Source organism: Stegostoma tigrinum, chromosome 9, assembly GCF_030684315.1.
Source record: "Stegostoma tigrinum isolate sSteTig4 chromosome 9, sSteTig4.hap1, whole genome shotgun sequence".
In the NCBI taxonomy this organism is placed as follows: domain Eukaryota; kingdom Metazoa; phylum Chordata; class Chondrichthyes; order Orectolobiformes; family Stegostomatidae; genus Stegostoma; species Stegostoma tigrinum.
This window is the reverse complement of record NC_081362.1, coordinates 35,997,593-36,014,353: the sequence shown is the minus strand read 5'-3', so window position 1 is coordinate 36,014,353 and position 16,761 is coordinate 35,997,593. Positions and strand designations below refer to the sequence as shown.

At 42.8% G+C, this 16,761-nt stretch overlaps 1 protein-coding gene across 5 annotated transcripts in view; it reads left to right on the top strand.

Moving 5' to 3' along the window:
• Positions 1-16,761, top strand: part of arid1b (AT-rich interactive domain 1B) — a 549,279-nt gene that overhangs the window by 501,627 nt on the left and 30,891 nt on the right. For all 5 annotated transcript variants that reach the window (XM_059648487.1, XM_059648486.1, XM_059648484.1 and 2 more), the window contains 4 exons: positions 5,816-5,988; positions 7,915-8,065; positions 12,330-12,449; positions 14,082-14,178. In XM_059648487.1, coding sequence (XP_059504470.1) covers positions 5,816-5,988; positions 7,915-8,065; positions 12,330-12,449; positions 14,082-14,178 — 541 coding nt within the window. The remainder of the gene's footprint in view (positions 1-5,815; positions 5,989-7,914; positions 8,066-12,329; positions 12,450-14,081; positions 14,179-16,761) is intronic.

The following is a 16,761-nucleotide window of genomic DNA, read 5'->3' as shown; positions in this document are numbered from 1 at the left end:
CCATCAGAACATTTAAATTCACCATTAAATAATATTCTGTTCTGATGAAGAGTCATTAGAATCACAATATTAACTCTGTTTACTCCCCACAGATACTGCCAGACCTGCTCAGTTTCACGAGCAATTTCTATTTTTTGTTTCAGATCTCCAGCATTGGCAGCTTTAAGAAACCTATATGTTTCAATTAGATTACCCCATATTCTTCTAAACTCTAGTGAATAGAATCCCAAACTGCTTAGCCTTTGCTCAGAAGACAATGAGTCCGTACCATGGATCATTCTAGTGAACCTTTTCTAAACTGCCTCCAGTGAAATTATATCACTCCTTAAAGAATGGGACCAAAACTGTTCTCAGTACTCCTAATGTAATGTCATTGTCACTTTGTGCAATTACAGCAAAACCTCCCTACTCTTATACTCTAACCCTCTTGAAATAACAGCCAACATTCCATTAGCCTCCTTGATTATCTGCTGCATCTGTGTGCTAGTTCTCTGTTTCATGCACAAGCACCCCCAAGTTCCCTTGTGTTGCAGTTCTCTACAGTTTTTCTCCATTTAAAAAATTATGTTTTTATTCTACCTTCCTGAAATAACTGCACACAGGTCATTATCCCGTCACCAAGTGACCCTTTGTTTACTTGTGCACAGTAAATTAGCTGTGGCCAGCCAGCTCGGAGTTTGTCTCTGAAGTGAGGAGATTCTGAATCCCCTGTTTATATTGGTCAGCTAATACTCCTTGATTGGCCAAGGTTAACAACCCTAATCAAGAATCTCAGTTCCAATCACTACATTTTCAAAATGAACAGCTTCACATTATGCTCCATTTGCCAACATTTTAAACATTTGCTTAGCCTACCGATTTCTCTCCGTAAGTTGTTGGTATCCCACTCTCAAACTTGCTTTTCCACCTATTTTTTTGAGTAGTTTAGAAATTGGCAAATTAGCTTCCTCCTTTCAAGTCACCTTGATCAATGATGGAGTTACCAAGTCCGTCTTAGTTGAATTGAAGTCCTGCCCCCAGAGTATATTCTTTGCCCTTGCCACACTCAGTACTACTTCCAAAGAGTATGGATTGATCAACTGATTGGTAGCTGGTAATCAGTAGGAAGTTTGCCAGCATGTAACCTCATGTCATCATTCTTCGTGGGTTGAAAATCATATGTTGAGGACTCCCAAAGCCAGTCACTCCTGCCACTGCTACCACTCCTGTTTTCTTTCTCCTGCCAATTCAGCAGGGAAAATCTGTGGATGGGGAAGTGATTGTCTAAGTCAAGTATGACTGTCAAATTTGATTGAGTGGATTAGGTGATGGTTCTCCAATTGTGTTTCAAATGTTAGTGAGGAAGATTGTGCACAGTTGTTTGGTCTGGAAATTGAAGAGTTTTATGGACTAAATAAGGAATTACCTGTAATTGTCACAAGCTATGGTAATCTGAATTGCGCTGAGTGATATGGTATTGGAAATAGACTTAGTTGTAGGTTTCAAAATACTATAAACTTGAAAACAAACAACTTGTAGCAGTTTGGAGAAAGAGCAAAAGGTTGACATTAATTGGATAACTATTTCAAAGGGTTGGCGCAGGCACAATGTATTGAATGTTATACTGCTCTATAAGATTTTATGATTGTAATTGAGAATTCAATGAAAAATTATCACCATTTCAGATTATCACTCCAAGTGCAGAGGAAGATTGGGCAGATTACTTGACAGGGAATGCTATGCCACTGGTGAAATGTATTAGTTTGTAAAACAACATAGAAGTAGAGCTAACTGGCAAAACGGAGATCAGAGTGATATTTAATTCTTTTTGGGTAAGGTTGAGGAAAATAAATTAACCCAGTGAGACCTGAATTTACTGATTCCAGAGCACTTTATCCACCAACACTGCATGATTTATTCAAAGAACCGCCTTTGTGATGCAGATTTTTTGGGTGTGTAATTCATTCTTAGGATGTGGGAAATTCTGGCCAGGCCAGCACTTATTGCCCAAAAGTCAGTTAAGGATCAACTACATTGTTTTGGTTCTGGAATCACATATAGGCCAGAAGCAATTAGAATGACATATTTTATTCACCAAATAGCATTAGTATATCAAATGGGTTTTTAAGACGATTAGTGGTGGTTGCTGTTAGGCCAGATCTTGCTTCTGCATTTTTTTTAAATTGAATTGAAATTTCAAGATTTGCCATGGTGGAATTTGAACTCCTGTTCACAAAATTTTGGCCTAGGATTCTGGGTTGCTAGTCCAGTAAAATCGCGACAAAACCACCACCTCCCTCAATCGCACATCTTGTAGTTTTTTGATTATACTTTCCTATGTTCACTGCTATGTTACAATCTGACGGCTTTACAGCATCAATTTGTAATTAATGTTAAAAAAGTGAATTGCGTGAACAACAGAATGAAACATGTCAAGTCGAAGTCTTTATGCATCAACAAACCAAAAAATTAGAACAAGCAAAAGTAATTTGCATGTGAACTGACTTTTGAAGAATCTTTCTTACTCTTAACTTAAAAATAAACATGGATGAGCTTCACATTTTCATGCCTAAATTTTATTTCACATTTTGGAAATATTGTGCCATCTCTGCAGAGTAGTATAACAATTATGCGGTACGCACAATCAAAGTAGTACTAACACTTCATTGTTTAAAAAGCTCCTCTACTGTAAAATTTTGATGACCAGTGACCCAGAACATACTTCACCAGTCAATATCTGTAGATTCTTCCCTCTTAAAATTCAACCATTATGGTTCATGACAAACGTCATCTGAGTGCTAATTTCAGCAATGATATTGGACTTTAATTGTGACCCCTGTATTGGTTAGGATCACAGAATCCTTTCTCTGAGGACAACTGAAATGAGTTCTCAATAGCCTGTTTCTATCTGGATGTTAAGCTGTATCAAAACAATTTTCATGTTTCATTTGTGCATTGCTGACTGAGTTTATAAACATGTGACATTAGGCCTAATGACACATTAAGCCACTTCCAGCCAATTCCTGCCACTACTGGATCACTAACATTGATTCAGTGTGTTTCATGTTATTCTGTCTAGTGTATTTTGTGATTGCAACCTGTGTCCATTCAGTCAATTAACATTTGAAAGGGTGAACAGCCAGTGCCTTGAACCTTTCCACAGTCTGAGCTATAGAGTAATTGCCAACACAAGACATAGCTCTGTGAGATTGAGTAGAGTCGAGTAATTTTTTTTATGTTGTCATGCCTTTTTCCTGCCCATTGGAAGAAGTGCCATTTGGTATTAAGAGATAGTAAGAACTGCTGATGCTGGAGTCAGAGATAACAGTGTGGAGCTGGAAGAACACAGCATGCCAGGCAGCATCAGAGGAGCAGGTAAGTTGAAGTTTTGGTTCGGGACCCTTTTTCAGAAATGGGGAGGGGGAACAGAGCTCAGAAATGAATAGAGAGAGGCGGGGTGGGGCAGAGGAAGGTAGGTGAGACAGTGATAGGTGAATGCAGGTGGACAGTGATGGGGATTGATCAGTGAGGTGGGAAACCGGATAGGTGGGAGAGAAGATGGACAGGTTGCGTCAGGTCAAGGGTGATGAAAGGGAGGGTTGGTCACGGGATGCAGTTTTGAAACTGGTAAAATCCACATTTAGGCCATTGAGCTGTAGGCTCCCAAGGCGAAATATGAGGTGCCGGACTCCAGTTTCTGTGTGGTGTTGTTGTGACACTGGAAAAGGCCCAGGATGGTCATGTGACTCGGAGAGTGGGAGAGGCAGTTGAAATGACTCATGACCTTTTTTTAGTGGTGTGATATGTGAGAACAAGGACAAAACAAAGACAGAATTCCCCCTTGTCCTTACATACCTGGCTGCCAAGTAGCTATTATCATTGGAGCGGTACGATGGCTCAGCACTGCTGCCTCACAACGGCAGGGACCCAGGTTCAATTCCATCCTCGGGTGTGGGGTTTGCACATTTTCCACGTGCCTGCATGGGTTTCCTCTGGGTACTCTGGTTTCCTCCCACAGTCCAAAAATATGCAGGGTAGGTGGATTGGCCAAGTTAAATTGTTCATAGTGTTCAGGGATGTGTAGATTTAGGGCGATGGGTCTGATGCGATGGTGCTACATTCTGAAGGTAGGTGTGGACTTGAACAGCTGACGAGCCTGTTCTCACACTGTAAGGATTCTAAGAATTTCACCCCACTGAAAACAAAGACAGAATTCCCCTTGTCCTTACATATCACCCCACTAACCTCCATATCCAACGTATCAGTCTCCATCATTTCTGCCACCTACTGTCCAACCCCACAGCCAAAGAAAAAGGTTTATTGGCCCACCCCTATCTGCCTTTCATTGGGAGCGCACTCTCTGCCACTCCCTTGTCCACTCCACACTCTCCACTAGCCCCACCACCCTGGCAACTTTCCCTGCAACTACAGGAAGTGCCAGATCTGCCCCTACACCTCCCCCTCACCTCCATTCAAGACACCATACAAACTTCCATATCAGACGGAGGTTTGCCTGCACATGTGCCAACATGGTCTACTGCATCGTCTGCTCCCGATGTGGACTCCTCTACATTGGTGAGACCAAGCGGAGGCTTGGAGACTGCTTTGTAACCACTTGCGCTCTGTTCGTGACAAACAACTACACCTTTCAGTCACAAACCATTTCAGTTCCTCCTCCCATACCCTGGGTGACGTCCATCCTGGGCCTCCTTCAGTGTCACAATGATGCTACCTGGAAACTGAAGGAGCAGCAGCTCATATTCTGCCTTGGGAGTTTACAACCCAGTGGCCTAAATGTGGGTTTAACCAGTTTCAAAATCTCCCCACCCCCGGCCTCATCCCATGACCAACCCTCCATCTCATTCCCACTTCCTTGACCTGACACAACCTGTCCATCTTCTCTCCCACCTCACCACTGCTGACCTGCACTCATCTATCACCATCTCATCTACTTTCCCCAGTCCCACCTCTCCTCTATTTATTTGTGAGCGCCTCCCCCTCCACCGCCGACCTCTACCAATCCTGAAGAAGAGTCCGTACTTGAAATATCAACTTTCCTGCTCCTCTAATGCTGCCTGGCCTGCTGTCTTCCTTAATTTTGTATTAGTACTGGTTTTTGAAATGTGGTTTGGCAAGGGCAGCTGAATTGAACAAGATTTATTTGAACTTCAATTTCCCGGAGGCCCAGATTTGGGAACCCTCCTTCAGAAATACAATGAGCTGAGGCATTATACTGGTTTTTGATTGACTGTCAGAACTTGGGATAATATACAAAATGAATAGGCCATATGATCCTTATATCTGTTCTGCCAGCCGCCCAATCATCTCAAATCCTAATCTTATCTATTTTAACTCAATTTATTTGTCTTGATTCTATGATCCTTATTAAACTTGCCTGACAAAAACCTTACCAATCTAAGCTTTGAAGTCTGCAACTGACCTAACCTCAAAGTTTTCTGACAGAGGGTTCTAGAGTTCCTTACCTGTTGTGCCAAGAAATGCATTCAAACATTGTTTTTGAACCATCTAACTTTCATTTTAATGTAATGTGATGTCTCTTATTCTGACTTCCTTACCATTTGAGGAAATGGTTTTTCTTTATCTAGCCATTCAGTTTATTTCATCGTGAATTAGAAACATCCCTTAAAAGATTACAAGCCTGGTCCCTGCAGTCTGTGCTCACAACTGTCTGTCATTCTAATGATTTTGTGTTGCACCCATCCAAATCAACGTAACCTCCATGAAACCTAGAACTCACTAAGCGATTTATAACATTGGAAATAACTCATTTTTCTTTCCCTTAATTTGTTTGTCTGAACTTTTTTAACCTAAACAGGAATAATGCAATCAGTGTGCAGGATCCCTTCTCCGATGTTAGTGATCCAGCATTCCAGAAATGGGGCTCCATGACCCCAAATGCACCATACCAACAGGGAATGAATATGCCTGAAGTGATGAGCCGAATGTCATATGAACCCAATAAGGATCCCTTTGGTGGTATGAGGAAAGGTAGCTAACTTTTTAAAATTCCTTTTCCGGTTTATCCTTGATTCTGAGTGCAGTAATAACTATATCTGTTGCCACATACATTCCTCTTCTAAAAAAGAATTACAATGAATGTAAACAATGAGTAAGATGCTCTGCATGTTGAGGGAGGTAAAATCAATTGTTATTTGCTCCTTGATGAGTTGGTGAGGTATGTCATATACATCATAAGGTTGAAAACTACATGGTAGCTAAATTACGTGCTGAAATTATTTGAAAATATAATAATTATGCTGGTCCTGGAACTATTCTTTGCACCAGGTGTCTATTTTTTGGGGATGTAGAGGGATAAATTTATGGAAATAGTTTATGGTCATTTCATCCAGCATTAGTAGCACACAAGTTATTTATTATATCAAAGATAATGGGAACTGCAGATGCTTGCGAATCCAAGATAACAAAGTGTGGAGCTGGATGAACACAGCAGGCCAAGCAGCATCTTAGGAGCACAAAAGCTGATGTTTCGGGCCTAGACCGTTCTTCAGAAAAGGGGGATGGGGAGAGGGTTCTGAAATAAATAGGGAGGGGGGGAGGGAAGTTGGATTGAAGATGGATAGAGGAGAAGATAGGTGGAGAGGAGACAGACAAGTTAAAGGGGTGGTAATGGAGCCTGTAGAGGTGAGTGTAGGTGGGGAGGTAGGGAGGGGATAGGTCAGTCCGGGGAGGATGGACAAGTCAAAGGGGCGGGATGAACTTAGAAGGTAGGAAATGGAGGTGCGGCTTGAGGTGGGTGGAGGGGTTAGGTGAGAGGAAGAACAGGTTAGGGAGGCGGGGACAAGCTGGGCTGGTTTTGGGATGCCTCGTCCTCACGTACCACCTCAACAACCTCCGGATCCAACGCATCATCCTCCGACACGTCTGCCATCTACAGATCCGACCCCACCACCAAAGATATTTTTCCATTCCCACCCTTGCCTGCTTTCCGGAGGGACCACTCTCTCTGTGACTCCCTTACCCGCTCCACACTCCCCTCCAACCGTACCACACCTGGCACTTTCCCCTGCAACCGCAGGAAGTGCTACACTTTCCCCCACACTTCCTCCCTCACCCCCATCCCAGGCCCCAAGAAGACTTTCCACATCAAGCAGATGTTCACCTGCGTATCTGCCAATGCAGTTTAATATATCTGCTGCACTTGTTGTGGCTACACCATCGGGGAAACCAAACGGAGGCTTGGGGCCTGCTTTGCAGAACACCTACACTCGGTTCGCGGTAAACAACTGCACCTCCCAGTCGCGAACCATTTCAATTCCCCCCTCCCATTCCTTGGATGACATGTCCATTGTGGGCCTCCTGCAATGCCACAACGATGCCACCCGAAGGTTGCAGGAACAGCAACTCATATTCCACTTGGGAACCCTGAAGCCCAATGATATCAATGTGGATTTCGCAATCTCAAAATCTGATTTCAAAATCTCTCCTCCCCCACTGCATCCCAAAACCAGCCCAGCTCATCCTCACCTCCCTAACCTGTTGTTCCTCTCACCTATCCCCTCCTCCCACCTCAAGCCGCACCTCCATTTCCTACCTACTAACCTCATCCTGCCCCCCGACTCACCTGTCCTCCCCAGACTGACCTATCCCCTCCCTACCTCCCCACCTACACTCACCTCTACAAGCTCCATCCCCACCCCCTTTAACTTGTCTGTCTCCTCTCCACCTAGCTTCTCCTCTATCCACCTTTGATCTGCCTTCCCCTCTCTCCCTATTTATTGCAGAATCCTCTCCCCGCTCCCCTTTTCTGAAGGGTCTAGGCCTGAAACGTCAGCTTTTGTGCTTCTAAGATGCTGCTTGGCCTGCTGTGTTCATCCAGCTCCACAATTTATCTCTTGTTTATTATATCTGTCATAATGAACTGCTTTCAAACTAACTTGACCTATTTCAAAATAGTGCCTGGAAGTAATGATCCTTTTATGCCCCCTGGAGTCATCCCTAACAGTGGGATGCAGGATCTGTACAACCGTACACCATCGGGAGGAATGGTTAATTTGAATGTGGGTCAGCGGCAGCAGTATGCTTATGGATCTGGCTATGAGCGAAGGTAAATTCTTATGATCAACTTTTTAATCTAATTTAGGAATTTTTTTTCCTCTTTTATTCTTCCATAATGATGCTATGTAGAGATTTTCAGGATCTGGACCCAGCAATGAAGCAAGAGCAAAACATGTTCAAATCAGGATGATGTGAGAGTGCAGGACTTTGAGGTGATGTTGTTCCCATGTATCTGTTTCCCTTCTAGGAAATACTGTCAAAAAATAGTTCACAAGTTTGAAATATTGCATCTTACACTTAAGCCATACCATGATGGGGCAACTGGGTGCTTGGGTCAGTTGATGAAATAGTCTGCACTGCCTTCGGGGCTGAATGGCTGCTTAAGTGTTCTTGTAATTGAATAAATCCTGGCAAGTGGACAGTATTCTTATCGTGCTTGGCAAATGCTTTATAAATAATGGGCAAAGTGTGGGATACCAGAAGGTGAGCTACTGAATACCCAGTCTCTGACCAGTTGTAGTAGCCAAACAATTTGTGACTGGTCCTGTTCAGTTTGTGGTCAGAATTGACCTAGGATGTTGCTGGTGCTAGTAATGCCATTAAATATCAGAAAAAGTTGGAGATGGTCAATACCCATCACTTGTTGATGTGATTACTAGATGCTAGTCACTTGTCAACCCAGGCTTGGCTATTGTCCAGTCTGGCTGTACGGTAACATTTTCTCTGAAGCATTGTAAATGGAGCTGAGGATTACAAATTAGCAAACAAATCCACTTCTGATCTTTTGGCAAGGCAAACTTATTGATGAGGCCCATTGGTGCTCACTAAGTTAATGTCAAGTTCAACTGCTCTCTCCATTTCTGGAATTTAGCCGTTCTATGCATTGTCCAGTCATCACTTCTGATGGATACTCGTTTCCATACTTGCTTGTCTGCAAAATTGTTAAAAGATTATGATGGTTTGGAGCCTTCCCATGTGTTTACTTTTCTTCTTCCATTCATGACTCGATGATAAAGGGCCAAGGAGTTTTGATCTGATCCATTGGTTGCACGCAAACTCAAATTTGTATGTACCATGCTGATATTATTGCTTAGCACATTACTAATAACAGAGCCACTACCAGTGTTCCTTAAACCCAGTTTCAACCACCACCTAGTACAGCAGGTTATATTTTTCCATATACTAGATTAGACAATTTCCTGACATGAATGAGAAGTTCAGTTATGTTGAGTTGCAGCCTTTTTTTTTCATGTGGACCCTCATGCACAAGGTATATTGAATGTTGAGAGATAATGGGAACTGCAGATGCTGGAGAATTCCAAGATAATAAAATGAGAGGCTGGATGAACAGCAACTCATATTCCGCCTGGGAACCCTGCAGCCATATGGTATCAATGTGGACTTCACCAGTTTCAAAATCTCCCCTTCCCCTACTGCATCCCTAAACCAGCCTAGTTCGTCCCCTCCCCCCACCACACCACACAACCAGCCCAGCTCTTCCCCCCCACCCACTGCATCCCAAAACCAGTCCAACCTGTCTCTGCCTCCCTAACCGGTTCTTCCTCTCACCCATCCCTTCCTCCCACACCAAGCTGCACCCCCAGCTACCTACTAACCTCATCCCACCTCCTTGACCTGTCCGTCTTCCCTGGACTGACCTATCCCCTCCCTACCTCCCCACCTATACTCTCTCCACCTATCTTCTTTACTCTCCATCTTCGGTCTGCCTCCCCCTCTCTCCCTATTTATTCCAGCTCCCTCTCCCCATCCCCCTCTCTGATGAAGGGTCTAGGCCCGAAACGTCAGCTTTTGTGCTCCTGAGAAGCTGCTTGGCCTGCTGTGTTCATCCAGCCTCTCATTTTATTATATTGAATGTTGAAGTAGCTCTCAAGTATTGCTCTCAAGAATTCCTTATCCAGGGCTCAAGCCAAGAGAAAACCTTTTGTTTACAGTAATACTTTGAATGTGATAAATTTGTTCAATGGAATAAATTGCTCGCAAGATCTGCCACTTCATTATGACATGAAGACATAGGAACATATTGGAATTCAAAATCCTTGGACTCACATGAAGAACATTGCATGCAGCCTGCCAGAAATCCATTCCTAGGTTGGTCTTATGAGTTACTTCCAGGCCATGCTTAGGTTTTCTTTCTTTCATGAGGAAACACTCTCCAAAACCCAGACCTGCCTACACATCCTGAAGTTCAATCGAGAACATGTGTTTGTTCGAAGTTTCAGTATTTACGTCTGGCCAAACCAGTTTCCTTCCACTCCTGATTAATTCCTCAATAGGTCTTAAACAATATTATGAGAACTGCTTGCATTTTATCACCGTAAAGGTCTGTAACTTTCTTAGGAAGGAATTAACAACAGGTGACAAGAAAGGAGGCAGTCAGAAATGTAAAGAATTCTGTGAAGGATGCTGAGAGTTTTTCTACATTCAAAATTGAAGGTTGAAAGATTTGTGATGGGATGCCAGCCAGTCTGTTACCAGGATGTATGATTTGAGTATAGTACTGTTAACACTGAGGATTACCTTCAACCAGCAGGGCAGATCTAACCCCTGCAATCCTACCAAATCAATTTGGGAATGGTGGTGGATAATTAAGCAATTAATAGGAGATGAAGGCTTTTTCACAAATGTTCCCATCCTTAAATCTGTGGGAACCCAGCACATCAGTGTTAAAGACTAGGATGAAGTATTTTCATTCGTCTTCTGTCAAATACGTTAACTGAATGATCCATTTCAGCCTCTTCCTGAAGTACCCAGCATCACTGATGCCAGTCTTCGGACAGTTCAATTCACTTCCTGGGGAATCAGGAAAAAGCTGAAGCCACCAGATACTACAAAGTCTGACAACATTCCAGGTATAATACTAAAGAATTGTGCTCCAGAGCTAGCTGCGCCACAAGCCATGTTATCCCAATACAGCAACAAGATTGGCAGCTAGTCAAAAAAGTGCAAAATTGCACAGGTACATCTTACCACAAAATGCAAGAAAAGCCCAACTGAGCCATTAGTCTACTCTTGATCATCAGTGAAGCAATGGAAAGTGTCATCAGCATCACTATCAAGCAGCATCTACTGAGCCAATAACATGCTTGGTGACATCAGTTTGGGTTCTGCCAGGGCCACACTGCTGACCTTATCACAGCCTCAGTCCAAATATGGACACAAGAGCTGAATTCTGGAGTTGAGGTGAGAGTGATTGCCTTAGGTATTAATGCAGCATCTGACAAATTATGATGTCAAGGAGCCTAGGCAAAAGGTGGGGTCCAGAATATCTCCACTGGTTGTAGTCATGCTCTTCTGCTGCTGGTTGTAGTTGTTGGAAGGTTGACATCTCAGCCCAAGAAAATCTCAGCAGTGTCTACTCAGGATAGTATCATGGCCCCAACTATCTTTAGCTTCTTCCTCAATCATGAGTCAGAGATGAGGATGTTTGCCGATGATTTGCATAATGTTCAGCATCATTCACTGCTCATCAATTTTGAAGCAGCCTGTACCCATATGCAGCAAGACAATACAACATCCATCATATAGAACATCCAAACTTTGTCTAAAAAGTTGTACTTCTGTGGCATGAATGTAACTTACCAGACAATGGCAGTCTCCAGCAAGATAGAATCTAATCATCACTTTGACCTTGCCATCACATTACTGAAGTAGAATGCACTGCTGTCAACATCCTAGGGCTGTCATTGACCAGAAATTGAACTGGGCTGTCATGTGGATAGTGAGGCAATAAGAGTAGTCAGAGACGAGGAATCCAGCAAGTAATTCTCCAACTATGGGTGCAGCTCCAACAACATTAAGAAACACCGTCCAGAACAAAACAGTTCACTTGATTGGTACCTCACTCACTGCTTTTAACATTTACTCCTTTCACCACAACAGCGGTGTGCATTGTCTACAAAATGCACTGCAGTAACTCACAAAGGTTCCTTAAAACCACAACCACATCCACCTAGAAGGACAAGGAAAGCACATACATGGCAGCACCAGAAGCTTTAAGTTCCTCTTTAAGCCACATACTATCCTGACGTGGAGTTATATCACTGACCCAATGACATTGGAGCAACAACATTCTGTAGCTCCCCTTCCTTAAAGCACTGTAGCTGTCCCTTCGCCCCAAGGACTGCAACAGTTCAAGGCAATAAATGCTGGGCTGTCCAGTGACATCACATTCCTTGAATATATTTAAAAGTTTATTCTATAGTATTTTTCTCATGTACCTATGATTGATAATTTCTCACATTGTGCTCTGTGACTGTTTTAGAAGCGAGACAACAAAATTTTTTTTCTTCTAGGCCTGAACATGGAATGGGTCCTGAAGGCAATATGGGTCCTCCAGGAGGCCAGTCTAATATGATGTCAGCAAATACTGACTCCAGCATGTACTCACCAAACCGCTACCCTGCACAACAAAGGTAATTATAAACAAATATGATCTTTTAATATTTACTTAATTAATTCTTATATCATTTGTGAGAGTAGCTTTGCTTTTGAAGTTTAGGTTTTTGCCCTGCTATTTCTTTTTACTGACCTAAACTTTAGTAAGCAGACACTTCAGATCCATTCTGCAACCAATGTTATATATTATGATGTAGGAAACAAATTACAATAGCAGTTTATCTCCAATCTTGTCAGTGTTGCTAAGCTCTTCTAAAACAAAAACTGCCTGTAATTTCCAGCCCTGAGAGAAAGAGGGCATTTTCATTCCAGGCTGGATAGGCTGGGACTTATTTAATACTGGTGCTTAGGAGGTTGAGGGATGACCTTATAAAAGTTTATAAAATCATGAGGGGCATAGCCAAGGTCTTTTTCCCTGGATAGAGGAATTCAGGACTAGAGGGATAGGTTAAAGGTGAGAGAGCAAAGATTTAAAAGGGCCACGAAAGGCGTCATTTTCACACGGAGAGTGATGTGTGTAAGGAATGAGCGACAAGTAAAAGTGATCGAGGCAAGTACAGTTACAGCATTTTAAAGACATTTAGAAAGATACAAAGACAGGAAAAGTTTAGTGGAAAAAGACCAAATGCAGACAAATGGAACTAGTTCAGTTTAGGAAGCCTGGTCGGCATGGACAAGTTGGGTTTTTAGCGTTTACCAGCTTAAAAACACATTATGGACTAGCACTGTTGGTAGAGCATCCATTCTGAGGGGTTTAGATGTAAGTTTCTGTAAAACCCTAATTTCTCCCAGTCACATGTTTTAATTTGGTGAGAATGTGTCATAACTCTCCGCCTTTTTTAGGTGTATTTATTTTTGTGATGCTTATAATATCCCAGCATTCGCAGGTGCAGAAGATCGTAAAATAAGAATTTTGTAGCGAGTTTTGAGAAGATTTGTAGCTCAGGTTGAGGTTCTGGATGTGAGTTTGCTCGCTGAGCTGGAAGGTTAGTTTTCAGATGTTTCGTCACCATTCTAGGTAACATCATCAGTGAGCCTCCGACGAAGCGCTGGTGTTATGTCCCGCTTTCTATTTATCTGGTTAGGTTTCCTTGGGTTGGTGATGTCCATCCCCTGAGAAAAAGAATAGGAAATGACATCACCAATCCAAGGAAACCTAACCAGATAAATAGAAAGCGGGACATAACACCAGCGCTTCGTCGGAGGCTCACTGATGATGTTACCTAGAATGGTGACGAAACATCTGAAAACTAACCTTCCAGCTCAGCGAGCAAACTCACATCCAGAAGAATTTTGTACTTTATCTGTCACCCTAAAATATTTGGTATTAATTGAGAATGTTTATGCTGTATCAAGTTGCCTGGCTGCTGATGTTAATTTTTCATTATCCTTGCAATTAAATGATCTACTAACTTTGGTAAGTATAAATAGTTTTTTTTTCAATTTGCCAAGCAAAAGTGAGAATAATTGTTTTGAAATTTCCACGTTTGCCTTCATTTAAACTGGATCGACTATCTCAACTGAAATTATGGACAGCAGTTTGTTTTAGTTAAATTTATGGAAGATACTCATTAGTTTACAATCAAATTAATTTATCACTTAGGGACAGTACATTTTTAAGATTTTACATTAAAATATTTCCATTGCAGGCACGATCCTTATGGGCAGCAGTACCCAGGCCACGGTCCTCCCTCAGGACAGACAGCATATGGAGGTCATCAGACAGGAATTTATCCACAGCAGCAGGTGAAGTTGCAAATTTGTGCATATTAAAACTAATGCAATGCAGTTTATCTCTAAAGTAGAATTAAATGATTGTGACATATTAATAAATTTCCCCTTGTTTGGTGGTATCTTGCAAGTAGCTTCAAATTGCACAATGTTTAATTAATAAGACAGGCTGTCTCTTGGTGCTGCACAGCACAAAAGGATATCTTTTGGCCAGTCAAGTCCCTACTGGCTTACATGGGAATGCTACAGTCAGCCACATTTCCCCACCTTATCTACATAGCCCAGCAAGTTTAGTTCCTACCTTGTTGGCTCTTGAAATCATTGACCATGACCAATATCGCCACTCTTGGAGACAGCAAATTTCAGGTCATTGCCAATGCTACAGAGCAATGTGCTCTAGGGAACACATTATAATGGCAGTTTATCTGCAGTCTTTTTGGCTCTTTTCCAAACTTTTTTCAAGAACTGCTTTTAATTTCCAACCCCTCTGCTCCCAGAGGAAGGAGATATTTTAATTCAATTTGCCAACTAGAAGCACCTAATGGATCAGCACTATTGTTGGACCCACCCATTCTGAGGTTTTAAATATAAGTTTACACAAACCACAACTTCCACCCAGCGAAATGTTTTAATTTGGTGAGTAATGTAATGCCATGAGGACCATGATACCCTCTTAGGAAATGCTACGAAAACAGTTGAACCCAAAAAACTAGGCATCTCTTCTTGGTGTTGGGCTATTCGGTATTGGAAACATATGCTCAGCGGAGTCATTCTGGAACCAAACCTCAAGTCACAACATCAGGGTAGCATTGCAGTGATCAGACCTAACCTAAGCTAAAAGTAGCTTCCAAAAACAGAGATTGCAGTAGAATGTCAGTATGTTTGGCAACACCTGTGAAGTGAAAATTGAATCAACAGTTTGGATCCAGTGTAATCTCTTCAGAACTCCTGTCACTTTCTTCAGACCATAGGTGTAACCACGGGTACCCATCAAGGGCCTGTGTTATGCCTGTACAATGATGACATGATCGGTGATCCCTTCTGCAATTGGAAAAATGTATCAACCTCGCTTCCAGTTTCCACCTTGTTCTCACTTTCATCTGGTCTACCTGTGACTCCTCTCTTTCCTTCCTAGAAACCTGTTTCCATTTCTGAGGATAGGCAGCTACCAATATCCGTAACAAACCAACTGACTCCCACAGTTAGCTCGACTATACATCCTCACATCCTGCCTCCTGCAGAGATTCAGTTCATTCTCCCACTTTCCCATCTCTGTTGCATCTGTTCTGATGATACCACCTTTTTCTTCCACTGAGGATTCTTTGCCACAGTGATTGACAGTGGTCTCAATCAAATCCAATCCATTTCTGTCCTCACTCCTCCTCTTCCCTCTCACAATACCAGTAGTGTCCACCAGTAGCTGCAACCAGCATCCATGTCCAAAGGATCATAAGCCAGTATTTTCGCCATCTTCAGCAGGATGCCATCAAACTGTCATTCCCCTGCCTTGTCGGCCTTCCAGGAGATTGTTCCCTCTAGGACACCCTGGTCCACTCTGAACATCCTCCCATGGTACTTTCCCATATAATCATAAACTTCCTCCTTCCTCACTATTCAAGGCCCTAGATGCAATTTCTAGGTGAAGTATTTATTTACCTGCACTTCGCTCAATGCGCTACATTACCATATTCACTGATCAGTAATATGATCTCCTCTGTGCGGTAAAGGCAAAACACAGACCTGGTGACCTCTCTGCTGCAATTATCATTCCAAGCCTCTGCCTGCCACTTCATCAGACGATTCTGTTCTCTAGCCAAGAATTCTGATTTAAGCCTACTGTAATGATCTATTGAGACTCAGCACAAGCTGGAAGAATAGCTTCTCGTCTTCTGCTTGGGGATCTGCAGTGTTCAGGAGTCGAAATCAAGTTCAATAATTTTAGGGCCTCAGCACCTCCTTTACTCGCCCCCACATCTCAGGCCTTTTCATCACAAGGGTTGCTTTCACCTCAGCCAACCCATCCCACTGATGGTCCCCATTAGCAGTTTTGCTTTCTCAGAATTCCTGCACTACGGAAGCAAGTCATTTGGCCCGTCAAGTCCACACCGCCCCTCTGAAGACCATCCCACCCTCCTTCCCTGTACATCTAATCCTACATTTCACATGGTTAATCCACCTAGCCTGCACATCCCTGGACACTATGGGCAATTTAGCATGGCCACTCACCTAACCTGCACATTTTTGTGTCTGTGGGGGGAAACCAGAGCACCCAGATACAGGGAGAATGCGCAAACTCCATACGGACAGTTCATAGATCATAGAATCCCTACAGTGTGGAACCAGGCCCTTCAGCCTAACCAGTTCACACAGACCCTCTGAGCATCCTACCCAGACCCATCCCCACCTAATCTACACATTCCTCAACATTGCAGGCAATTTAGCATAGCACCTAGTCTGCACATCTTTGGACTGTGCGAGGAAACTGGACAACCCAGAGGAAACCCACACAGACACAGGAGAATGTTCAGACTCCACACAGACAGTCATCTGAGGGTGGAATTGATCCCCAGTCTCTCGTGCTGTGAGGCAGCAATTCTA